General features: G+C 40.9%; 2 protein-coding genes across 3 annotated transcripts in view; both read left to right on the top strand.

Moving 5' to 3' along the window:
- Nucleotides 1–8,954, top strand: part of adgra3 (adhesion G protein-coupled receptor A3) — a 30,399-nt gene extending 21,445 nt beyond the window's left edge. Inside the window, exons 7-19 of the mRNA XM_008435808.3 lie at nt 607–820; nt 899–1,063; nt 2,591–2,792; nt 2,879–3,028; nt 3,539–3,697; nt 3,783–3,950; nt 4,054–4,261; nt 4,353–4,561; nt 4,724–4,848; nt 4,987–5,110; nt 5,886–6,031; nt 6,584–6,679; nt 7,260–8,954. Coding sequence (XP_008434030.1) covers nt 607–820; nt 899–1,063; nt 2,591–2,792; nt 2,879–3,028; nt 3,539–3,697; nt 3,783–3,950; nt 4,054–4,261; nt 4,353–4,561; nt 4,724–4,848; nt 4,987–5,110; nt 5,886–6,031; nt 6,584–6,679; nt 7,260–8,691 — 3,398 coding nt within the window. The 3' untranslated portion in view covers nt 8,692–8,954. The remainder of the gene's footprint in view (nt 1–606; nt 821–898; nt 1,064–2,590; nt 2,793–2,878; nt 3,029–3,538; nt 3,698–3,782; nt 3,951–4,053; nt 4,262–4,352; nt 4,562–4,723; nt 4,849–4,986; nt 5,111–5,885; nt 6,032–6,583; nt 6,680–7,259) is intronic.
- Nucleotides 8,955–16,171: 7,217 nt separating this feature from the next.
- Nucleotides 16,172–27,161, top strand: part of kcnip4a (potassium voltage-gated channel interacting protein 4a) — a 138,854-nt gene continuing 127,864 nt past the window's right edge. The window contains exon 1 of one of the 2 annotated variants that reach the window (XM_008435799.3): nt 16,172–16,354. In XM_008435799.3, coding sequence (XP_008434021.1) covers nt 16,294–16,354 — 61 coding nt within the window. In that variant the 5' untranslated portion in view covers nt 16,172–16,293. The remainder of the gene's footprint in view (nt 16,355–27,161) is intronic. The other variant, XM_008435804.3, reaches the window with a different exon arrangement.

The raw sequence follows: 27,161 nt of genomic DNA, 5'->3' as shown, positions 1-27,161 counted from the left end.
TGAACAGTTTAAATGCAGTTTTTAATAAACTTTGGTTATGACCCTTGTAATTTCCTCAGTTTAATTGGCACAGATTTTGTTGTCAAACTGGTGCGCTGTGTGTGTTTGTGGAAGCAGGTCTTATGCAATGACAAGTCAGATAAGACGCAGCCTGCCCCGGCCGGCACTGCCTTTGTTTGTACCTGCTCATGTCTTATCAGTTTGGCTCTCGCCTCCTTCTGGGATTATAAAACACATGACACAGATTTACAAGGAACTCGTTTCCTGACATGAATTATAAGTAGCTTTGAAATGCACACAAATTCAGCTTCATTTTCATTTCATTCTTTTTGTCTTTTGTTTGCCTAAACTAAGAAAATTTACTGTGAAAGTATTTTTATTTTTGGCGTTTTCCAGCCCTAGATGTTTTCACATTTGTCCGACCGTTCCTCCCTCTCTTACATTTTCCACGTATGCAGCAAGAATCTGCTGTAAATTTATAGTGAACTTTTACATTTATGCTTTTAAAAAAGAGCCTGGAATCGTCTGCTATGTTGATGTGAAAAATGTGTGGAAAGCCTTTAAAAATCACACTGATTTACTAGCTGGCTCCTTGCTTCTTTCCAGATGCTCCGCTGGAGCTGCCCTCCTTCCAGCTAACTCCGTCCCAGCGTCAGGTGGTCTTCCAGGGGGACAGTCTGCCGTTCGAGTGTCAAGCTTCCCTCGTGGCCGAGGACATGCAGGTCCTCTGGTACCAGAACGGCCGCATGGTCAAGCCAGATGCCACTCAGGGCATTTTCATAGAGAAACGCGTCGTGCAGAACTGTTCCCTCATCGCCAGGTAAGACTCACGTCCACGTCTGCCAAGCATTCGTACGTCAAATGAACTTCTAATTTCCGTTCCCATTTTTCCAATCAGTGCCTTAACCATCTCGAACATCCAGCCCGGATTCACTGGGAATTGGGAGTGTCGGGTCCGGACCAGTCGGGGGAACACAACCAGGACTGTGCACATTGTAGTGCTGCAAAGTTCTGCCAAGTACTGCGCTCCTGAACGCATCTCCAACAACAAAGGAGAGTTCAGGTAGATATGGAAAAGTCACGCTGAATTTAATGTTGAACTACAAAGATGCCATTATCTGTCCAATACAGTTTTGTAGCTTTTACTGAATTATTTGAGCTGTTACATTTTAGGGAGAAATGATTATACAATTTACAGCTTCAGTTATGAATCAAGCAATCATTGGGTCATCATCGGACCAAACTTATCAAAAATAAGTTTTTGATAACTTGTTTTTAGAAACAACACTTTTAGAAAAAAAAATCGAACAGGACAACCAGGACTGTATCAAAAATACGTATTTTTGATAAGTTGTGCTATCCGTGCGTCCTTTAATTTGACATTTTACCAGCATGAAACTCACTCATGGAACTGGCTAATGCTAAGATCAATGTGAAAGTCAAAGGAGCTCAATGAAGAACTAAGATGGAAAATTGTAGATTTGCACAGATGGGGGAAAATCTTTGAGCTAAACAACTTTAGATTGAAGTACAAGTTATTCAGAAACATGACCACTTGGCAAAGGGCTTGGAGACAAACAGCCAACCCCTGAAAAGACATTGGTTAGGATGTTTGGTAGCAACCCAACAACCACACAGCTCTTCTGTAAACTGTAGTTCCTCTGTCCCCAACAAAGTCAGTTTTAAATTAAAAACGTCTCGTTTAAAAAGCAGCATCTTCAATCTTGACTCAAACATTTAGTTTCCCACATGGATCTGGCAAAGCCCTTCTGGAGCTCAGTGTTATGGTCAGATGAGGCAAAGATTAACCCGAGTGTCCATAACAACAGGAAGAATGTTTGGAGGAGTAAAGGTGAGACTTTCAGAGTCGTATTAAACACAAAACTTATAGAAGTGGCTTCTATCACTTTCCAATCCTTGATGAGTTTGGAGCAGAGAAAAACGAGTGTTATTTTAAAGACACTTTTCTTTTTATGTTTTTATTAATCTCTGATTTTCCTAATTATTGTCCAACCCATTGACTCATGGTTACAGAAAGCACAAAGATTAATTTCTCTTCCTTTGGGTTCTAGATCAGGTTTTGGAATTTTAATCTGTATTCAAAGTGATCAGGACCACAGAGTGTGTTTCAAAGAATATTAAATAAATGTAATTGGTCCCAAATCTGTAGATCTGTGAACATGGTGGTCTAATTTAATCAAAATGCCCAAAGTTAAATTAATAAAAACATGAGGAAATGCAATAAATATGATTAAAGGTGTCTGTTGTAGTCATTCATCTTGGATGGGAACTGTTCAGGTGATTCATTGACAGCCCAGAACAATAAGAATTTACTGCAAAGAAAAAAATAACTGATTAATCGAGGTTCAAGTTTAATAGTCGAGTCGAGTTCAAAATACAGTTGAAAGCATTTATATCAAAGCATAGACATGTTGCTCTATCAATGTGTCTTTGTTGCTTTGCCAGCAGTGCCACCTGGTGGCTGAATGTAAAAATGATGCACACGGTAAAATGTGATTTAAATGAGGGTTAGAAAGAGGAAATTGAAAACGTTCCCCAGATAAGTTTGACTGGAGTCTAATTTATCCAGGTGGCCCCGCACTCTGGCAGGAATCAAAGCCTACCTTCCCTGCAACTCGCCGACGTCCAGCGCACGCGCTTATTCAGGCGTCCCGAGCGAAGAACGACAGACGTGGCGTCACTGCAGCCCCGAGGGGCAGTGGACGGAGGGCGACTACTCCCAGTGTCAGTTTCAAAAAGAGGTCACCAGGGGTCTCTACGTCATCAACCAGGTTTGTATCCTGCTGTTACTTTTCTTTCCCTTTTCTGTTTTTTTTGTCTACACATTGAATCCACTTTCTTCTTGTGTTTCTGACAGATGCCTCTAAACGAGACCAATGTTGTAATCAAAGCTCAAAGCCTGTTGGTGTACACAATCGATGCTGCCAACCTGTCAGACAAGATGGACATCATCTTCATGGCTGAAATGATTGAGAAGTTTGGCAAGTTTGTGGAGAAGTTTAAAGACGTAAGTTGAAGATGACGAGATTTGATCAAAGCAGCTGTTGGCTTTAAGTCAGCTAGAGGTCAAAAACACTGAAAAGCTTCTTCTTTGTAAGTTGGTTAGGCTTTTTGACGTCAAACCCGTTTTGACACGTAGTTTTGAAATGCAGTCTCTTGAGAACTTTTTCATCTCAGGATCTTTTAGACATTTGAAATGGTAGCACATAAATATGAAGTGAAAGTAAACAACAGCTTAGCCTCAATCTTATTGGACAATTTAAAAATACTTTATCCCAAATGGAAAATAAATCTCGTTATAACTCCTGTCATCCAAGTATCTTCAAACAGTTGTTGTGGATGATAATGCTGTGGGAAAGAAAATGGACTCTATTTACCTGTTAGTTGACTTCTGAAGGGAGTTGATTGTACTGGAGCATTTTGATAATGTAGAACTATTTGAACGGATTGTGTCACAATGAAAAGGTTTGACTGTGTTCTTGTTGAGATTTATGGTTTCTCCTCTTCACTTTCCCAGCTGGGTGAGGTGATGGTCAACATGGCCAGCAACCTGATGCTGGCCGACGAGAGAGTGCTGTGGATGGCCCAGCGTGAAGCCATGGCATGCAGCCGCATCATCGCATGCCTGCAGAAAATATCCGTCTACCGCCTGGCCACGGCGCAGGCTTTCTCCCTGGTCGGCCTCACTAACGAGCACTAAAACGTTCACCGGGTTTTTGTTGACGGAGACGAGCATTTAGTTTTTCCTGTCGTCCTCTCAGACGTCCCCCAACATCGCGCTGGAGGCCCACACGGTCAGGGCCAACGACTGGAACGGCATGACCTGCATGCTGTTCCAGAGGCCCAGCCCGGAGCGGCTGCCGGGCCACGACCGCCAGCTCACGTTCAAATGCAACACCACCGGCTCCTTCGCCTCCGTCCTCTACAAGGTCAGCTTCCAGCAGAAATGTCCACAGTGTTTGTGTGTCCAGTCAGTTGTCCTAGACGGCCAGGATGGGGCGCGTTCTGTAAAATCTGTTTGTGTCCAAACAGAGCACCGTAGTGGAGGCTTCGCTGCAACTCCCGCAGTCTCTCTTCAGTCAGGCTGCTACTCCGGGACAGACGGACGATAACGTTTACAAGCTCTATCTGCTCGGCTTCCGCAACGGCAAGTTCTTCCCCTCCACCGGGAACACCTCCCTTCTGGCTGATGGAGGGAGGAAGAGGAGTGTGGCCACACCTGTCATCATGGCAAAGATGGGCAAGTCCTGCATATGCAGTTTTGGGGAAGTTTACAATCACGCATAATCTAAAACAGACAATTTTGACCCCGTAAATCTCTCCGCCATCAGACGGTGTCGCTCTACGTTCCCTGAAGACCCCCATCAACATCACCCTGCGGCGCTTCGCTCGCGGCTCCGACGCCGTCTCCGCCCGCTGGAATTTCAGCTTGGCTGGGGATCAGGGAGGGTGGAGGAGCGAGGGCTGCCGCATCCTGGAGAACCACGACAACTTCACCACCATGTCCTGCAACTCTCTGGGCAACTATGGTCTGCTCATGGTAGGTGGAGCTACCCCCATGTCGTTTTAAATGTTTAAAAGGAGCAGAGTCACTCATATTTTATATAATTGTCTCGCCCTCTAGTGGCCATTAGTAGTTGAGCTAGAATAGCCTCTAGGGTTCATACACATTGTGAATGATATTCATATTCTTCTGTTTTAGGACTTGAACACCGTCGAACAGTTCTCTCCAAGCATCCAGCCGTTACATCCAGTCATTTACGCTACAAGTGTCATCCTCCTCCTCTGCCTGTTCACAATCATCATCAGTTACATCTACCATTACAGGTAAACACCAAAATAAGTTTGTAATGGTTAGTTTAGTTGTGCAAAAATGCTTAGAAATAGTGGTGTAATGTGAAAAAATGTGCAAACATTCAGAGCATATAAAACTGGAAGCTTCTGGGGTTGCTTTTTTTTCCGCAGATCTGTTCGTGTGAGTCGCAAGTTTTGGCACATGCTGGTCAACCTCTGCTTTCACATGGCGCTCACCTGTGGGGTTTTTGTAGGCGGCATCAATCAGACACGATACGCCAGCGTCTGCCAAGCAGTAAGTGGGAATCGTCCTTCCCCCCGCACTTCAGACTCCAACTCTCAGGTGTTCCTCTTTCAAGCTTCGTGCTCGACAGTCATAAAAGAACCAGGGATTTAGATGTTTTCTGGGAGGGAAAAAAAATGCCGCTGGCTAAGATAACTGATCTTATGAAACATGAGGAATTCAGTAAGAGATGAGTTTTCTTGGCTTGAGGTGAGCCTACATCTCTCTAACCCTTTTCAAAGTGTGTCTCAAAAATCATATATGTTCTCCTAAAAATGAAACGGAGCAGACTGTTTAGGAAAATTCATACAGCTGATGTACCCTGCATTCACTGGGCTCCTCCGTTTTTATTTTAGATTTGTCAAAGAGTATTTATTAGCAGTTCTTTGTTACTAATAACCCATCAGCTTAAGGCGTCTGAACCTTTTCTGTTTGGTCAGGTTTTGAATCAGAGATCCAATGAAGAAAAGGGCAAGTTTTGGCCATTAGTCATTTTCTTGTCACATTTTATTGACATAATGTAAATCTATACAAATCTGCCTGACTTAAACATGTTTTTGTTTTTTTTTTTTTGTTTTTTTGTCTCTGCCGGTTTGAATTGCTTATAAAAGTTGTGCTGAATAAATAAACTCAACTTAAATGTTGGATTTCACTCAAATTTTTATTGTGAGCTTATTCTGCTGTCTCTATTTAGGGTTCAAGCACTGATTGTTAGAATTTACTGTGATGTCATAAATTCACTGAACTGCTTTGCCCATACATGACATTGCAGCCTAATCTCTTCCAGGTGGGTATTCTGTTGCACTACTCCACTCTGGCGACCGCCCTGTGGGTGGGCGTGACGGCACGCAACATTTACAAGCAACTCACGCGCAAAGCCAAACGCTACGAGGAGCTGGACGAGCCGCCGCCACCCCCACGACCGATGCTCAGGTTTGTTTCCAACTCCTGTGAACGATGAAAGCAGAGTTACTGGGCGGGATGGGAAAGTCTGGAATTTCACTATTTTCGTGTTCTGGAAAAACATTTTGTTTTTCAGACTCTCTTCCCCTTTCCCATGTCGGTCTATTCATTCATATTTTGATTCAACCATTCAATTTGTGGATTCCATCCATTCATCCGTATAAGTTTTAATCCATCTGTTCATATTTGGATAGATATACGTACGTCTATCCAGCCATCATTTTTTTCCTCATTGATGTTTATTTCAGGTTCTTTGTTGAAATCTGAAACCTCTGTACAGGTTCAGTGAGAATATTTTCCTTTATATGTACATTTTGGAAGAATATTTGCCAAGAATTTTAGATTTGAGTCTTGTGCAGAAATCCTGGGTATGTGTTTAGTAATCCAACTGCATTTATACAAGTGTAACTTGTATAACTGCAATATGCTGTCTGGTTTGTTAGTAAAGGGTTGAAACATAACTGACTTGTTATGAAAATCCAAACACTGAAATATGAATATTTTTTTTGCTTCATTTTCCAGGTTCTACCTAATCGGTGGAGGAATACCCATCATTGTCTGTGGAATCACTGCGGCAGCGAACATAAAAAACTACGGCAGCCAAAGATATTCACCAAAGTGAGTAGGATCTCACACACTGCAATTAACAATTCCCAGCTTGCACTTATGGAAATGGTGCCATTAAATCTGGACATCAGCATTTGGTAAGGAAGCGCTTCAAACCACAACTCCTCTAGAGGTCTATTATTAGGATAGCCACGACTGCATTGTTTTTGAGAATAATGCAGATTTTTATACGAGGGAGAACGTTATTCCCCAAAGTTCCGATTATGGAGTCCCGTTAATGATATGTGCATCCAGGCAACACACCGCTGCTCCCTGTTGTGGCAGCTGTTCCGATCAGGCACCATGGCTGACTAATTGAGAAATCTGTCCTGGAGTCTTTAGAGTTTAATTAATTTCTTGCGTGCAAAAGATTTTCAGCTCTTGTCATTAAACTTGACAGGATATTACCTGCAAAGAGTTGGAGGCAAAACTTGCATAGAAAACCCCCCCAAAAAAACCACTTAAATTATTTGTAAGATCTGAAGTTTGGACTTTCTTTGGCAACTTGTTCATTTGATGTGCACTCTGTATTTAGATAATAATAAAAGAAATTGACAGGTGTCTAAGTCCTGCCGGTCTTCTTCCCTTGTAGTTGCTGGATGGCCTGGGAGCCGAGCATCGGGGCTTTCTACGGACCAGCTGGGTTCATCGTCTTCGTGGACTGCATGTACTTCCTCAGCATCCTGCTGCAGGTGCGCCGACACCCCGAGCGGCGCTATGAGCTGAAGGAGTCCAGCGAAGAGCAGCAACATCTGGCTTCAGCCGGCAGCGAGGCCACGCCCGAGGGTCCCGGCAGCCTCTCCCTCCCCCTCACCGCGCAGCTCCAGCCGAATGAGGCGTCATCCTCGGTGGCGTCGGCCCCACACGCCGTGCCCCTCACGGCCCTGGAGAACGAGCACACCTTCACCGCACAGCTGATTGGCGCAGTGGGGGCTTTAGGTCTGTATTCAGGCCTGTGGGTGTTCGGCGCCATGGCGGTATCGCAGGATCACCCTTTCGACATGGCGTTCACCTGCCTCTTCGGGTTGACCGCGCTGGCGCTCGGGGCGTTCATGGTGGCGCACCACTGCGTCAACAGACAGGACATGAGGCGGTTCTGGTTGCAGGTGTGTTGCTCTGGAAGGCGGGCGTACTCTGCGCAGGAGGAGGTCCTTCTGCCTCAGACGGGCATCGCCGTGATGTCGACGGCGACGGCCGAGAAGGCCGACGGCGAGTCGGCAAAATGCGGCCACAGCAGCGTGGATTCTTCGTACACCAACAGGAGCGCCCCGAGCGTTCGCAACTCCGGCCACGGCAGCAAGCTGACCAACCTGCACGCAGAGGCGGCTCAGTGCAAGGCAGCCTCGGCCCCGGCGACAGCCAACGGCACGGCTGTTCTGGACAACAGCCTGACCGAGCATTCGTTGGACAATGAAATTAAAATGCACGTCGCACCGGTGGAGGTGCAGTTCCGCCCTTTGAGCAACATTAGCAATCCGGCAGCTAACGGAAGCACGAGCAGACATCAGAAGAACAGAGCGCGAGCGCACAGGGCGAGCCGGCTGACTGTGCTGCGAGAGTACGCCTACGACGTGCCCACCAGCGTGGAGGGCAGCGTGCAGAGCGCCCCCAGCAGGCGGCACCACTACTACGACATGGCGGCGCGCAACAGTCGCCGTGCGGCGTACATGGCCTACAGGGAGCGTCATCAGAGCCAGCTGCAGCAGGACAGCAGCGACAGCGCCAGCCTGCCGCGCCGCTCCCGCTTCTCGGAGAAAGGAAGCGGCGCTCTGCTCGAGAACGGGACCACCGTGAGCATAGAGGCAGAGCAAGCGGCACCCGCCGGGTCACCAGCTGCCAGTAAAGACGCTGTGCCGCCGCCGGGCAGCTCCGAACCAGAAAACCAAAGCAGCAAGTGGTACGGACTCAACCTGGTCACTCAGAACGGCGGCACGCTCAAAAAAAACGGACAAGCGGTGCCTTTAGTGAACGGTGACGGCGCCTGCATAAAGACAGGTCTGTGGAAACATGAAACTACTGTGTAGCAACAGTTTCCCTCCTGAGGACTGAATAAATAAAACCCTCATGCCTTGAAACTGTGAAATATCTCTATGTTGACTTTTTTATTCCAGAAAAAAATATTGGAAATTAGCAGGAAAGCTGCCACTGAGCTGTCCTTGTAGATATGCTTTTGTAAATGTTTTATTTTTTTATAACTTTTAATCCAACACTGTTAATTTGAGAGTTCTGTATGCCTTTCCCCTCATACTTTTTGCTTCCAGGATTAGTAATAAAACGGTTTCATTTACCTATTTAAAAGTTTTTTTTATTTTTTATTCCTGCAACATCACAAACATTCATCTTTTGTCCCTCTGGGCCTCGGAGTTCTTCTGCTTTCCTCCCATCAGGACATGACAGGCTGGTAATTGGGTTCCTTCGCTGACCTTCAGGTGGCCTCGGGTTCCCGTCTCCGCAGTGATGCAGCACTTTAATTGCGACCAGCAGCGACGTTGGCCATCCGTAGGTGTTTTCTCCCTGCCTGCTGACGGAGCCGATGAGATCGCTGCGCGTCCTGGGCTCCAGTCGACTTCATTTCCTCCCAGGATGTGATTGACAGCTGACTCTCTGGGGCAGGGAAAGGCTGCAGGGAAAAGAGGAGATAATGAGAGACGAGCCGTCTTCCTTCTCCTGCAGCTCATTCCAAGTGCCCTCCGCAGCAGCAGGAGGGCTGCTGAACCCGGGTCCCGCTCACTCGAATGAGACACAGCAGAGCATTTGACAGGAATCGGCGTCACTTTTTGCCGTGGGAGCGTCGTGTTCCCGATTTACTGTTCCAACAGCAGCTAATTTAAATTTCACGCTGGCTATAGCCGGTTCTGGTCAGATGGTTGAATGCATAAATTTAAGGGATGAATGCCATCGGTTTTATGATTTTCAGGATTTATTTGAACGGTTTTGTTTTCCAGGGTGGAGTGATTAACAACCTGTGGCATCATTTCAGCTAAACCAGTTGTTTTTTCTGACAGGAGACCCTTGAGCTGACTTGATTTTCAACCCCACTTGAGGTCAGCTGTATTTGTTCTGGCTGTCCTAAACAGAGGGAGGGCCGACCACCTGTTGGCCAATGTCATGGTGGCAGCCTTGTGAATCAAACTGTCTCTCTCACATGACCCGGGTAATGACCACCAAGGCTTTTGCTGATCGAAACTGGAAAATGCTGAAACTCAAGTGCTTGTCAATCAGTGAAGTTTGTAAAACTCAGCTAAACTGGTTGTTTTTCTTATTTTTGTTGGTAAATGCCAATTGTGCCTTTTCAATTTTTGGTGAAACTAAAAACGGAAAAACTTTTTGGTCTTTTGATTGGCCACCAAATATTTAATGAGACTACAAATGTAATTGCACTAAAACAAGATTGACAGGACTGGTAAAAACATTATTTACTGCGTGTTCTGTTGTGGAAATTCTATAGAATAGAACAAAATCAAGATATAGTCTTTATTGTCCATTAGTGGGAAAGTTCAGGTACCAGGCAAGTGGAAGATTCACATGAAGGCAAAAATATCAATAAGAGTAAGGGCAGATGCACAATACAAGACCAGGATGAGTAGGACCGTTTAGGAAAAACATACAAAATGTTTATGTATATTTGTGCTTAAAAACCAAAAGGCTAGAAAAATGGGGGGGGGACTGCAAATAACAGCAGATATGTGAAGAGTTAAGTTGGGAGCAGTGGTGATCCTAGCAGCAGCTGGGAGGAGGGATCTTTGATGATGCCAGTTTGTGCACACAGGATGTACCAGTTCTGCAACAGTTTCATGCATGGGAGGGTGAGAGACATTGTCCAAGACTGAACATATCGGCGTAAAGAAAACGGAACTGCCAAAATTCCTTAATGTTTTTAGTTCGTGAAAGAAATACTAATTTCTCGGCTGATGGATCACCCAAAGATGACTTCCACCTTGTCGGAAAAACTTGACTAGATCTAAAAGACTCCCTAAATGTCTAGACATGTTCTTACTTTTGACCAAATTCTCATCAACCTCCTAGCCTCAGACTCAAAGGTCAGGCTGATGACCTTCACCTGATCAGCCACCACTGCTGATTTTAGTCACAGCAGACTCGCAAACACGTCACGGCTCCTGTGGCTTCAATTTTTCATCAACGAAACATTAATAAAACACATATTTCACCCTGGCAAAGATTTATCGCCCAGCCATCCTGGACGCGACACGCCATAATAAGACTTTTGAATTATGGAAAGCGCAGTTGACGCCTTGGTTAGTGACGGCCTCGTTGATTCCCTCTGGGCATCAAGGAGCGTTCTTCAAATTACTGCCAGGAGTCTGACGCTCCGCCATCTGTTGCGTTTGTCCAAAGCCTGACAGTAAAGAGGCCGTGACAACCTGGAGGCTTTTGTGCCTAAAAGTAGTGAAAGACCTTGATGAGATCATCTGATAAAATAATCACTTGGAATTCTGGGATTAGTGGGGAAAATTGGTTTGTGAAGAAGTTGAATTTCAACAAACTTGTAATTTTTTTTTTTTTTGAAGGCACTGAGATGAATACAGTTACCTGCATTCTGGTCATGATGTCTGGAGGCAACATGTGTCTTTGATGTAGAAATAAACCTCTGCAAGGAAGAACATGAATCTCACGCTGCAGATTGTAACTGTGGGGAGCTGTTTGTCTCCAGGACATACCCGCTATATTTAGTTTCATCTGTGTTAACGAGGGAGAGAAAGTAAAGCTTACAGAACTGACATATGGAGTAAAGCTTTTAATTAGCTTTCAATGTTTGCGGACTTTTAAGCGACCGTCTGCTGAGATAATTGCTGAGTTTTCAGACGGGGAGGGTTTATTTGCAAATTAGGCAAAGGCTTTTTCAAACATTTAACCACAAAACTTAAAGCACGTGGTAATATCCGACTTCAAACTGGATTTGTATGCCTTAAAGTGAGGAGGAAAGCATTGTGAAATACAATTTTTCACACCGTCTTCCTCATGAGGGGTGGAAGCATTTAAAGGGAGGAAATAAGCATGCTTCATTTTTCAGAGATGGATAAATCAGAATCGTCCCAGTTTGTGTTCGACAGTGCATGTGAGGCGATTGTGGTGAAAAGCTGCTTTTGGTTTTCTCCAGAAATAGACCCAGGAGAAGTGACCAAATATATTCGAGCATTCAGACAGTAACATTGTTTCTAAGTTATTTTTCTAATGGTGGCGCTAAGGAGAATGTAATGGAATCAAGTTATTCAGAAATGGGACATTTCCCAGCTCATACTCTATTGTGTTTGTATCAAAGGCGCTTCTCAAAAGTTGTTTGTTGCCTTTCATTGACAGTTGAGTGGGATAAAGACAACCTTTAACCATAACTTTTTAAAGAAAGTCCATCTCTTTTAAATCTGACTTTGCATATATGGAGGGTTATATGGCTTTAAACGGATTCTACAAAAAATTAAATCTAGCCTCAGCTGTACAAAAATACACATTTATCTTTGTGACTCAGTTTCTTATAGGGGAAAAACTATAAGAGCAGCAATAAACCAAACCAGTGTTAATTTTTTTTTGGTTCTGTATTTTCACTAATTGCATGATCCAGATTCAGCCAAGTTTGGAGCTTGTGTTCGACTTAATGACTGCAAAAATGAGCCCATTCACTACCTTTCCACCACTAAGGAGAGGTAGTTTGTTTGCTGCTTTGCAGTTCCTTTGACCAGTTCACCTTCACAATGATTTCCGATCAATGTCGATTTCATGTTTCATACTTGTGAATAATCCCTCTCACTGCAGATTGATGGACTTCAAAACATCAAACCCCTCGCAGACTAATGGGCGGCCAAAACTGCCAAAAAACATTTTTGGTTGATTTAATTTTGTCGCATCTCCTCCGACAAAACAAAATCCAAGTTATAATTTAATCATTTTATAACCTGGTAGTTTATGCCTTGACGTGTAAAAACCTTAGAAGTGAATCGGCGTGCTTTCTTTTTACCGTGACTTTACTTGTGGAGGACGTTCCCTGCATTACGACAGTATAAATGGCTGCTATGATCGCTCTCAGCTGTGAGCTCTTATGAGATTAATACCTTAACCGTCTTGTCTGATTCCATTCAGGCTGATTAATTCGTCAGAAGGACTTATTAGCAGGAAAGCTGTCTGTAAGTGCCACGTTGAGTAATGGAATCTTCCAGGCTTCGGCTGTAAATCACGTCTCCTCCTATCATCAGTCATGCCTGACCGTAAAATCACCTTACCATGGCCTTTCCTCCAATCTAATGCCGGAACTTTTTTTTTTTTTTTCCCCGGAAACTTTTCATAAAGCCATTTTGGCTTTATGAAAGCCTATTCTATCTGTGCTCTGTGATGAATCAAAGTTATTCATGCTAATATCGGCGCCGTCTCCTCATTAAATGCACTGCAGAGACCTTGTGCAAGCCCAAATACATCATGATTAAACGTAGGACACCGTCACAGCTGAGGACGGGAATAGATGCTCATTTGGTGATCATTTGGTGATCTCGCAGGCGGGGCTTCTGCTTCTAGTGCGGTCATTAGATGAAAAATGATGCTTGTGAATATATGCAGGACTGTGGAGTCCAGGATATTTAAAATGCAAATTGTTTACAGTGAGACGGCTAAAAAAAGCACTTCGCTACAAAAATAGCCTCCAAAATTTTCACTCGACCTAAATAGGTAAGCTGTTTTTATTGCATTAAAGTTCACTTTCAAGTGCAAGGGTAACCCAAATACACACACGCACGCACACCCACACACACACTGTCTTGAAATGATGACATGACGCCATCTGCTAATCTCTCATCTCCATGTGTCCTCATTAATGTCCTTCTATTGCCACTATTCTACCTGTGCCAGTCTGTCTGGAGATGTTTGGCTTCATTTTTCTGAGCAGGTGCTCAGATATTTGTAGCCATCTCAACAGAAACACGATTTACGGCTGCAGACAATAATGTCCCTTTCTCATCGACACACATCTAATAAACTGAAAGCTGTCTCTTTAAATTAGGTCTCCTCATCTGAAATGTTTAATCTTAAGTGTAAAAAAAAAAAAAAGTCACTTCATGGCCTTCTTTAATACCAAAGGGTCAAAGATTCCAGCAACGAGAGCTTTATTTATTTGTGGACCATCTTGTTTTTGTGGCATTAATCGAGGTCATTCTGAATCGCCAAATGTATTGGTCTGCAAATAAAGATACTTCTTTCCTCACCTGATTATATGAGGCAAATGAGTTCTAGAGGCACACTTCACATTCTCTTACCTGCATATGGGAGCGCATGTTCCAGAAATAAATGTCTAAAAATTACTTTCAGAGGCTGAAACGCACATCAAGGCCAGAACAAAGCTAAGGCCACAGTTTCATGATTTTATTTTAGAAACGTCAGCCGTTTCCAGTCGGATCTGCTGAATAAACAGCTTCCCGTTTGTCCAAAGCCGTCTGCTGTGTTTAATTGAACAGAGCAAGTTTCGCAGTCTGACGGAAACCTCTCTTGTTTTGTGGTACTCTGGGGAGACGGAGCTAGACGATCATTTGCATTTGCTGCTTTTGGCTGCCAAGACGGTTATGTGAAGTGTTCATGAAAATCGTTCTGATCATTAGAACAGCTGACAGCTGATTTACCAAGAAGCACGCCAGGCTCGTCTTTCTATAGTAACATTTTATTCTTTGTCGTTTCGAGCAGATGTTAAGTCTTCTTTCCATGAACTTACGTAATTTGTTGCTTATAACATTGTGTGTGTGTGTGTGTGTGTGTGTATACAAGAAAAAAAAAACAACAGCAAGTGAGATTACTAAGCACTGACTGTGCATGACCCGTAGCAACTGTTATGCAGAATCCCCACTTCGATAGGCGGCACCCAGAGGAAATGTTTGGTGCAGAATTACATAACCCTCGAAACTAGTGGTATCTCGAAAGGGCTTCTAAAGATTCATGATGAAAACACAGTTAGAAGACCCCCTTGATGGTTTCAGAAAAACGGTTTGGGAATTGTAAAGTTTAATACAGCCTGCAGCATGCCAGACAAACACTGCAAAAGATATGCACGTGCTTCATATATTGCAATGGATACTTAGGACGGTTTCAGCAAGTAGCAGCTTTCAAGAAAAAAATCTTGAATGGGAAAGTGATGCATGGAGAACATTGTGACCAAAGATTGCTGAAGAACAAATAAATTCAAAGCAGAATTCTTTTAGCCATGGAAAAGAATTACAGAAGTTTCTGGAAACTGGCTGCGGGCAGCACAAAGTATGTTTTGAGCTTTTAAATATTTAGATTAAAAGCTCAACAGATGTCCAGTATCTTATTTGGATTTTACATGATGCTCTTGGATAGCAGAGAATCAATATGTGCGGTTTTCACTTGAAAATCGGATCTGTCTTTGTATCCAACCCAAATCACATACAAAAGTGCCTTTAGATGTTCCACATCATTTGTGAACAGAGCAAAGCAAAACTGTCATTTTTAATATTTTAACTGATACAATTACTTTCAAAAAAAGATGCAGGCAAACAAATCTTAAAATTGAAAAAAATAAATAAAATAGGCATAACACAAGCTATTTGTCAGATGTTGGGGATTTGGAAGAAATAGATGTGACCTGTGTCAGTTCTTGTTCCATATAATTGACTAAATAATGACCCTAGACTAAGAAAATTGAGAACAGGGGACCCAAAATGTTTAGATTTCCTTTTTTTTATTTTAAGAAAAACATGTCTGACATTCTAGCCAGTACTTGGATGATTTTGGTCAATGTGGCAAAATCCAGGAGGATCCAAAACTTTTGTCACAGGTCATCAAGTAAAGCACTCACAGATCAAAAGTTCTTTTGTTTGTTTGTTTTTTATCCATAATTTATGGGGTGTGAGGGTGAGATGGCAACAAATTTAGCCTTTTCATAATAGTTACAGAATTTTGGTAACTTTATTTGAGAATGCTTTATTTATCTAGCTTAATAAACTAATAAAAGGTAGATGTGGGTGGACTGAAGACTGCTTTTGAGTGAAGTTTTGTGGATATGTGGAGCTACTTGCAATTAACACTTGGCTATAAAAACACACACTTTTCCGCTTCCATCTGCACCAATTTGTGCTGGCGGGTCAAATTTGTGTCATTTTGGAACTGGACCCAGGAGCCACTCGGAATCAGTTCAGGTTCAGGAGCTGCAAATGGTTCACGACCCACACTTTGACCCCTCATATTCATGAGTTAATCGAGTCAAAACATGCGACAATGCTTGAAAATCGACGTCTTCATACAAGACTGAGCTTTATCTATCTGGCAAATTAGTAACTTTTGAGTTTCTAGATGTCGAGAGCTGGTAGGCACACTTCTCTTGCACCTGTAATGGTTTAAAGTGGTTTTTACAACGTTTTCACTCACAGTTGAGTTGACTAAGAACGCGAGTCTACGGTCCGACCAACGTCAACGTCATCACCTTCCAGCGCTCGCGTACGCTCGCTCGTGTCTGAGAGAACCGCGTGCACGAACATGCGCCCCTCAACGAAACTTGAGTTAAGAACGAGCAGCAAGTCCTCGTCTCTCATCCGCTCCCTCACTTTCAGCTTGGTTAAAGCTCCCGTGGCTTAGAAACCAAACATTTTCGACTGGAACCAGTTCCTCTTCTCTCTGAAATGGACGCAAAGAGAGTGGTGACAGTTTCTGCCCGTGTGGATGCTGCGGTTTCATCAACTGGTAGGACAGATGTGGCATGTTTCAGCCCCTTTGCCAATTTTTATGGATATTATTTATTAATTTATTATCCGTCTGCTGGCTCTAGGCATGCAGCTGGTTCGACATAAACGCCTGTCAGACACCAGTCACTTTAATATTGCCTCGTTTAAGAAGATTCATTGTGGGAAAGTTATTTTTTTTTTCGAAAATTAATTTTTTTAAAAATTGGAATTAATAAACTCATTTAAAGTACACGTTTTTAATAACATCAGTTAACTTTTTTTAATTTTCTGACAGGCAATGTTGAATTGACCTATTTGTTTATGATCTGCTCAGGTTTATTTGCTTCCTAAATTTCGGTTTATTTTCTTTTTTTCGATCAGTTTTTGTCACGTCTGGACTTTTGCCTTCTCTGAAGAAATAAATAGGCAATGACGCATGTTAAATTTATGAAGCTTCATGAACTGACTTTTAAAAAAAAAAAACTCGTTGGGAGTTGGGTTGAAGCGGGGAGGACACAGGTGTAAGTAATAACACTTATCACTTACACCTGTTAGTAATAACTGCTCATATTGTTGACACGCCAACAACATGAGCAGCTTGATTGGAGGAGCCATAAAGGTTCACCGACACACAGAAGCCAACACTCTCATTGTGCTTACACAATAATATTTTTTTCACACAATTGTATGCTTAAATAGGATATTATGGTATGTGTCTGTTAAGCAGACCCATATTTGGTATTATAGATGAATCTTAATGGGTTAAAAATCTATTGAAATCTTAATTCCTGTATTTCTTGTAAATAGAATAGAAATATCTTAAATTGTCCCACAGTGGGAAAATTCAGGTGTAACAGCTTGAATTTACAAGCCGTTATACAACCTTTGTATGTTGTATGAAACCATAGGCTGTAGTACTGTAGTATTCTTGTTACAACTCATGCAAAAATACTACAGATGTATTTTTATCGCGCTGCAGCACTGATGCATGATCCAGTTGCTTATTTTACAACAGAAAAAAATATTATAAAATAAACCAGGGGTCTCAAACTCCAGTCCTCAAGGGCTACTGTCCCTCGAGGACAGTAGCCCTTGAGGGACTCTAAAAGCAGAGGCACAACTTTTAGATGTGCCTCTGCTGCACTACACCTGAATCTACACAAAGAGGAGGTAATTAAGCCATTTCATTCCAGTGTTTTGTACCTGTGGCACATCTAAAAAGCTGCAGGACAGCGGCCCTTGAGGACTGGAGTTTGAGACCCCTGATTTAAACTAAGGCGCTCAGGCTGTGATCTGCTGCATTTAGGACACTGACTGCTAATAAATACCCCACAAAATCCTACTTCAAAAATTCAACTAATCATATGGCAGTTGTAGTTTTGCAGTAATTAATTTCTCAGCTGTGTACAAATGATGTTTAGGTCCCTTTGTATTTAAGACACATCTTGAAGTTTTTATTGAGGGAACGTGTTTAAGTAAAGTGGAATATGAGTAGAAATAGAAACGTAAATGAAAATTGTGAATTAGAAGAAATTATAATCCTCATAAAGCCTCATTTTAGTTCACAATCAAGTGACAGAACAGGGTCTGTTTATTTACATAGCTTCATAAACATCATCTCTGTGTCTGCATTTTCTCTTGTTTGCATAATAAAATGAGGAGATGGGTCCACAGTGTCCCAGAAACTCATTAATGTGTAAAAAAAAAAAAAAAAAAACCCGACACAGCAGCAGAACCCATTCTTTTTAGGTAAAATTCAGCTATAATATTAACACTGCTGTGCTTCTCTACGATAATCGAAAGCAACGCTAAACGGCAAAAGAGCGTTGTTTGTTTCACATATTTGCTATTGCAACTCAATAATGACATATGTCGTATAAAATATGAAACACCCTAGTTTCATATTTTAACATTGTTATATTGTAATGTTTTATATAATTTTTAATCTCAGCAAATTATTTGGATATAAACGAGTTTTAAAGTACTTTTTCTGAATATGTGCACACATAATTTGCATTAATTCTCTGATGGTTTTCCCTCTCTGCAGTACTTTGGCTTTCATTCAGAAAAATGATGGCTCAGTTAGAGTCCATAGCTTCCCCTCAGGCTCCTCAATTGTTTCACATAAGCCAGAAGGTAGTTAACTACCCATTATGCCTGACTCAGGAAAATGTTTATTTGCTCACCTAACTGACTTCTCATTATCTCGTGCTAAAGATAAGAATTACAGATTCAGCATTTGTACCTGATTTGACATTTATTTTGTGCTCTTAGATCTTTTTCAGAGTCATTATTGGGGAAACTGTGAGTTTTCGTTCCCAGCAATTACCATACATGTTGTAAAAATGAGAAACAATACTCATTGCATGCGCAGATCTTAGTGCCGTTAAGGAGTAAAGCTCTGCAAACTAATGCATTAGTCATGAAAGGATAAACAATCCAGACTGTAAATGTGCACAAGTAGGATCACAGAGTTGGAGGAAATGAAGACATCTTGCCTTTTGTCGTTTGTTGTGGTTAAATATATTTTGGGTGAATTTATGAATATCTAAGCTTTTTGTCCCCTTGAATATCTGTAGTCATTATTACAAAGTTTGCCTCCAGTAGTATGGCCTACATTGCTTTTTGCTCTTATTCTATTTTCTGTTTGCGTTTCTTATAATTTAGGTGGGAGGAATATCATGAGCACTGCAAACTTGGGGTTTAAAAACATGAGCAGATGTTTGCGTTTTCTTTTCTAAATCATTCTGATTCCTCAGTTCCTTAGCGCTTACTCTTCACTAAGTCCCACATGGTGTAATGGGAGAATTTGTTTTATGCTTTACAACCACCTATTAAGATTATTGTTGATCTACTGAGCCATGAGGTTTGTTCCTAACAGCTGGTTCTTTGGTGCAACGCTCTTTTAGTTATCGTAACTTCCATAATATCTTCGGAAGGCATTTCCTTTTCTTTTTGTTCTGTCTCTCATGGCAAACTGTTATCGGTGACTTTCTTTACACATAAATATTTCCATTTCTGCTTGACTTGTGGCTTTAACCTCCTTTAATTGAAAAGTTTGCGTTGGCAAACTGAGCTGCACAGTGGTGCAGTCTGCAAGAAGGTCCTGGGTTTGAATGGTCTTTCTGCATGGAGTTTGTAGGTTCTCCCTATGCATGCATGGGTTCTTCCTCCAGCATTTCAGAAAACATGACCAAGGTTAATTGATCTCTTTAAATTGTCTATGTTCATAGTTCAGTTCTTTGTGTCTCTGTGTTGCCCTGTGATGAACTGGTGACCTGTCCAGAGTGAACCCTGGGTCTCACCTGATGGCTGCTGGAGATGGGCACCAGGTTCTGCTTCATTTATGGTAGTTATCCTGTTGAATGGTGGACCTCTGCCTCTGTCCCGTGTCTTTTCCATTCATGTTTTCATAAACCTTAATTACACACAGGTGCACTTTAGGTTGTTGACTAATTAAGGGACTTTTGAAGCAAATTGGCTGCAGTGGATTTGTTGTGACAGGTAACATAATAAAAGGGGCTTAATACAAATGGTCACTACACTTTTTGTATCATATTACTGTATATTAAGTGATTATTCTCTGTTCTGTTGTTAATCTTGTCCCTTTTACACTAAAGATGCTTTGTCATCTTATTTCAAAGTGTTTTTTGATACTTGCTGGTCTTCTGCTGGGAAGCAGATTTTGTTTGCTTTGCTTCCAGCCTTTGTTTGTTCTGTCATGTGGATTGGGTGGGGAGCATCTGCTTGTAAGGACCATCTGCCTTGGGAATCAAGCCAGAAAATAATAAGGGAATAAGTAGTCCAAAGTAAAGAGGGTGGACACGGAGACAAGAAAGGGAGACATGGAGCTGAATATATGAACACAAGCTGGGTGACTGGGATGTAGAACAGATCTGCGAGAGACATCTTGGCGATTTTTGTTGCTATAAATGCTCTGAGATGTGTGAACACTGAAAAAAGTGGACATTCTCAAATGTTTGTTTCCACCCACTGGCTTGTTTATGCCACAGATCCACTCTATTTGCCGTCTTTGTAAAGAGTGCCAAACAGTTGGTGCCAACCGAGTAGAAATGCTTAGACGCAGCTTGAAAATGTGTTTCTTTTCTGTTGCCAAGGTCACGCTATAGATGGACTATATTCACTTTGGGGGAAAAAAGAGGAAGCATAACACATTGTTACCCATTTATTTTTGTCCCGTTAACTAATAGGCATCTCTAAAACTAGAGAGCTATTTCTTAAAATATAGATATTGGTGTTTAAAAAAGTCCATACCCTTCCATTTCAAGCTACCTACATTAGTTGTAATATGATTGGTCTAACACAGGGATGTCAAAGTCAAATACACAGAGGGCCAAAAAACAAATTTGCTACAAGCCGAGGGCCGGACTGTTTAATGTTTATTAAAACATATTGAAATGATTGCACATAGCCTATTGAACCAAGACCTAACACAGTGTATATTATTTAACGATTAAATGAATAAAGCAATATTTTGTTATGGCTCTGTCAGTAACTTCAAGGGAAAACATTTTTCAAGAGGCAAACAGCAACAAATTTAATTGTTTTTAAAAACAAAATATGTTTCTTAATATCAAGATAAATGCATAAATCAAAGTGCATGCATTATAAACTGAAAATGCATTACTGTGCTGCTCTATGATCCTAGCGATCACTGCTTTCAAATAGTAAAGTAAAAAAATAAATCAAATCAGTTGTATTCTTTCTCATGGCTCTTATCTGCAATTTTACCTGAATCCATTCAACTGAAAAATAAATAAAATAAATACAAAAATATATGGCACACAGACAAAACAATACTTCATTCAAAGAAAAATCACGTCTTGTAGAAACAAATGTAAAAATTTAACTGAAACTTATAAACTGAAAATACGTTACTGCTCTGTGATGCTCACTTGTCTGAGGCTGAGCCTGATACTTGGAGGTGTCTCATCTTTTGTACAAGTTCATCAATGTTCGGGGTGAGGCTCTGAATAATGAATAATGAAGCCGTTTGGGCGCGCTGTAGTCACTTCGCGGGCTACCGTTGCATTATGGGAAATGTAGTGTTTGCGGGCAAAACACGAGCGGGCGGCTCTGGCTTGCGGGCCGGTTCTCATAGTAATTAAATATCATTCAGGGGGCCATAGATAATTGATTTGCGGGCCGGATGTGGCCCGCGGGCCTTGACTTTGACATATGTGGTCTAACAGAAAAGCGTCTTTTTTTTCTCCAGATTTGTTGCCATCTTTCTCAATACTCATAGTGTCAAGAAAAACTTGGGTTGTCACCCAGCTTTCTTTTTCATAGTTTCCAATGTTAATCTTTTTGATTTTTGCTCTGACTTCAAATATGTGTGAGTTTAGACAAGCAGCTACTTTCTGGTAACTGATTCCTGAATTTCTTGGATCAATGCATTTCTGACTCATTTGAAAATCATGTTCTTTTGTCTTTCGTAGTTTAAAGTGTGGATAAGAGAAATGGTGCTCTGTGTTAGAGGAATGTATAAATTGTTCATATTCTATAAAGCAGCTCACTAGGTGGATGTAAATGTTAAAGGTGCTGGAGCCCTGATGTAAATAAGTCAATGGGTCTATTTTAAATATTAAATTATACTTCTACTAAGCTATTTCTAACTAAAATGGGTTTTTCTAACTTGTGTTCATCAAGAATAAAAAGTACTTGTCAGTGCTAACTGGTGCTTTGTCATCTTATTTCAAAGTATTTCTTTGATATTTGCTGGTCTTCTGCTGGGAAGCAGATTTTGTTTTGTTTTATTTGTGAAAAGACAATAAAAGTGTAGCCTGCTGTTCTTTTTTACTGTTTATTCAATGTCACATGTTGTTTTTATTTTGTTTTTTAATTACGTACAGCGCCTTGAAATGCCTTGCTGCTCAAATGTGCTATACAAATAACATTTGATTGATTGATTGATTAAAAAATCTGAAATTGGCTTTGAGTTAGCCTTTTGACAGGAAAATCTGTTTGTAGATTATCCTAGTTTTTTACGTTTTCAAACCAATAGGACAACTTGACCAAGAACTGCTTCATGAAATGAAATGGTGTCATTGCTGAACATCATGCAGGCCATATGTGGAGCCATGAGTGGCCAACTGAAGGGTCCGTCTGTCTCGTCCCAGTAGGCGGGTGGCTCATAAGCCTTTTCTGGAAACTGGTTCCTCCCAAAGTCCATGTCCTACAAGTTGGATGCCAGTGCTTAATATAGATGGCCAACAACACAATAATAAACATATCTTTGAATCCATCTGGAGATTATGACATGTGGAGCACACAAACATGTGCTGTCATAATGAGTCTGTCTTAATAATTAGGGTTAGTCTAAAATAACTCAGAAGAAAAGCAGCAAAATGCATCAGCTGATGAAACTCAAATACAATTTCTTTACACTACCAGCAGACGATCACATCTGTGAAAAAAAAACACCTTGTAAAAAAGTAAAGAATTATCTGCTGTATGTTTCTTCTATTCCGTGTGCAAGGCTGCCACCATGTGGCTGATTGTGGAAATACAATATACTTTGAAGAGTTCTCTTTTTGCTTCTGTTCCTTTTATGGATTCTCTCACCAAGTGCTTCTTATGTTGTTGTTTTTTTATATACATCTTAAAAATTGTAGGTAATTCACTGACATGGTACCTAATAAAGAAAGCATCTTGAATTCAAAAATAATCATCTCGACTTCTAATTAGCTTTGTCATTTGTTATGATTGTTGTTTGCATTAGCTTTTTTGTAAAATCAAGGTGAAATTAACCATTTAAAACCGGTTTAATTTTGAAACAAAATATAGTTATGTTCAGCCATTGTAGTTTATTATTTTCTCCCAGTTCATCTCTCTGAACAAGGAAGAAGTGCTTTAGGCTAAAGTAGGGTACGTTCGACTGCACTGTGAAGCAGCCAGATTCTGTTTGTGGTGTTCGTGTACTGGATATAGAGGGTGTATGGTTTGAGACTGTACACGTCTTGAGCGTTTTTTTTACATTATACATCAAAAAATCAGCTGGTGGGCAGAATCGGACAATCAGACTTAGCAATTGGTCTGAAATTCAAAAATCTGATCTATATCAAATTAGCAATGTATATAACTACTAAATGTTTAACTGGTCAAAATGCCTTAGATAATGGTTGCAGTTACTAAGCAGAGATAACTCTTTGTCTGCCATTACAGTATCAGTCAGGTGCTTGAAAATGAAGTTAGACGAAGAGACAAGATATAAGAAGTTGACATCTGAAATTTATTGTTGCTGAAGGAGAGTCGGCGTGAGCGAGACTTTAAATAGATGCAAAAAAGGCTGACCAGCAGCAAGTACAGTACCAGTACAGTTACTTCATTTTATCAGTTGGGTTTTATAAAATGTCTGTCAAAAACCACGCTGGTTTTGGCAGCATTTCAGAAATCTGAAATACAGATGCTGCTGTTTTAGTAATTCTTACTATGCTAGTCCCCAATGTAAGATGCAAGACAGTTTAAAATGTCAGCCTTTTGTCATTGATTGAATTATTTAAACCCTGTTTTACGGCACATGTTCGCACAGATAGTTTGACTTTGTCTCTTTAGTCACGATTTGTGGGAGAAAGGTTTGAATGAATACTATTCCAATGTTGTCTCATTAGAAAATGATCACGAGATTGTAATCTTTGCATCTCTGGATGATGTGGTTTTGTTGGCCTATTGTTACCCAAGTGAACTGATCTCGATTAGTAGAAAACCAAAATGGATTTTAAAGTGCACAGAGTTTAATTCAATACATCAAAACACAATTATTTTTATTGTAACTTCACACTTTTAACTTTGCTTTGCTGAGTGGGTATTTAAGCAATTTAAATAAATTTTAAATTCTGCATTAGTTGCTTGTATAGTGCTTTATGGTTCTCCAAACAATTAGAAATGTTAGGCAACTATCCTGATAAGCCTGCATTAGCTATGCAGTGAGAAACGACTCGCCCCTTTTGTTTAATGACCTGAAAATGAAGTGCGTCTCCTGAGAAAATGAAAGTGACCTTACAACATAAACCTCCGGATACGATAGGTCCTTTTGTCTGCTTGACTACCACACTGACGCGCATCCTTTCACAGAAAGTGTCCTCGATTCCCTCTGGACGCTTGTATAGTCTGTGAACACGCTGACCGATAAAGACCCGCCGTTATCTTCAGATGGCAGACGCTGTGGTTCAATAGCTTATGGAGGCATTCCAACACTTTTTTTTACAGAGAAATCTGCACACACTTTGCATACATGTCACCATTTCACTTTAATATTTGTGCTTTATGTAAAACTCTTTTATTTAGTCTACATTAGGTTGTTACATTTGCTGTAGTATTAGTATATTTGGTCTAACATGCCAAAATCAGGCTTTTTTTAATTGCAGGAGAAATGAAATGAACCTATGTTTGCTTCCCAAAATGGAGATTTTTAATTCAAAAGAAGATGAACTGAGTTTTGAATGCCATCAAGTCAATTTTTAAAATTGAAATCACAATAAACCACCAGTAAATAACGATATATTTACTAACTGAAGGTCCCTTCTCTGTACTACTGCATTGCAGTTTCTTTAATCCCTCAGGCTGCCTCCCTCGTGAATTCTAATTTTAGCTTCAACTTCATAGGACAAGGGAAGGGTCAGTGTGTGAGAAATCAGGAAGAAACAGGTGTGTGTTTGCTGAAATATCTTTCTCTGACTGCTAGCTGACCCAGTAACTCTAAACCACCAGGGACTCTACCCACCCTCACATTGGAACTAGGAAGTTGCATAGAAAGGAGCAGCTTGCTTCAAGTAATTGTATCAGAGAATAACGAGCGCTCTGGTTTATGGCTCCCAACTGTGCTAGGTGTTCTGCAGTGGCTATGGAATTCGTGTGCATTTTTATAAGTTTATAAAAGGCTTGGAAAGATAAGGCAACAGTTTTTAAAAGTTTGCAAACAATTCATTACTTGTTCATCTGTTCTGTCAGATGTTAGTTTACATTGCAGAGAGCAAAATTTTTTAAAGCTCCAGTAGGTAGCTTTTATAAACAATGTTTTTTTTTTTACATATTGTTTGTTTTCTATGTCGTGTCTGTATAAGAGAAAAATAATCTGTGGAACAAATCAAGCTCCTCTGCCTGCCTTTACACTTTTCTCGTAAAGATAAGTTGTCGCCATTAGCACATTGAGCAGCGAGTACACAGGCATGATTGACGGTGCTGATCTTTCTCCTTGCTCTGATTGGTTGTTTCTGACCGAAAGCAGATGGTAATACGAGCATCAGAAGGAGGTGGAGCAGCTTGATTTTCAGGTATTAAGAAATTGGACCTGAGGTCTAATCAGAGAGATACTGATAGAAATTTTGATCCAGCTGATCCTCTAATCGGGCAATGATGCCAAGAAAGCAACTTTCAGTCTGCTCAGACTGAAAGTTATTTCAAAGACAAATCTCTGAGCAATTTACTGGATGTGTCATATATTAGCCTACTATTACTGAAGCAGTACAAACATCTGACGAGGAACATTAAGATAAACTAAACTTTTTAGTAAATTGAGCACCACAGGTGCACTGGCACAAGCCAAGGAAAATGCATCTATATTTATATCCAACCCAATCTTATTTCAACTTCTTGACAAATTAAATCTACTGGGAATTTTTATTAGGCCAAAATAAAAGTTTACTTCCCAGAATCCAAACATTTTGTTTCACTGATCCATAAAATTCCTTACTATTTAGATAATGAGTAAAAGAAGCTAACTGTGTTCAGTAAAGTTTTCAGTGGTCGTTAAAGATAATAGAGGTGAGCGTGTTTAATTCAGCGGACACCCTTTGGTTACAAACCTCTTTTTCTGCTGGTAATGACCTCTGTAATGAGCCTGTTTATCCTGGATGACTCTCTAGAAATGCTCTGCTTGTTTTAAACAAATTCTTCTGTCTTTTATCTGCGTTTTCTATTCTTTACAATATGCTACATTATTATTCTCCAAATCCATCTGTAGATTCTGAGGTTTAGAATCCCTTTAAGACCTTACAAAGAGTTAGAGGTTAAAAGAAAGATGGTACGATGCTACTTTAGATTACTTGTTTCTTCTGGAAGATGTTTCTAGTAGAGATGTGCCGATCAGGTTTTTTCCCACCGATACCGATCACAAATGAGGGCCGATCACCGATACCAATCACATAATTATTATTATAATTTTTTTTATCATAAACACTACCGGTTACATTATGTGGAAAAAGGAACCATGAATTCGCCTTAATTTAGACAAAAGCTTGTTTTTAATAACTTTTTTTCAAGAAGAAAACTAAACAAAACAGGCATTGTGCAAATTGTACTGCTATCGGTAATACTATCTTTAACAGACTGACAACATATGAAGGCTCTGAAGAGGCTAAATAATGCAAAGACCCAAAATAAAACCTCTCAACATTGCCAAAAAAATTCAAGTATAAAACTTAACATTCAAAGGGAAATACAGGTTCCATTACAATAAACAATCCTGAGTTACTGAATGAAAACTTCCTGATAGCATAGCGGCTAGCTGATTACTGCCAGTTCTGAGTGGCTGTTTCTGACTGAGCGGAGTAATTATGCAGAGCAGGGAGGAGATCGATTATTTTTTTTTAGAGATTATCTGTCTCATGTTAGGACAGCGAAAGTTTTAATACGTATGTAAAATGTATTTTTTTAAGTTAGATGCTGCAGCTTTAAGCAGAGGTTCGGTGTGAGAGTCACTACCAGGTGGAGCAGAAGCGGCGCTCCGTCTGTGAAATATTGCTACCTGTAGCGCGTAGCAGCGGTTCAACAGCGAGAGCAGAACCAGCGTCTTACATCGCAGCTCG

The sequence above is a fragment of the Poecilia reticulata genome, chromosome 18, assembly GCF_904066995.2.
Source record: "Poecilia reticulata chromosome 18, P_reticulata-male-v2, whole genome shotgun sequence".
NCBI lineage: Eukaryota > Metazoa > Chordata > Actinopteri > Cyprinodontiformes > Poeciliidae > Poecilia > Poecilia reticulata.
This window is presented reverse-complemented; position numbering and strand designations above follow the sequence as displayed.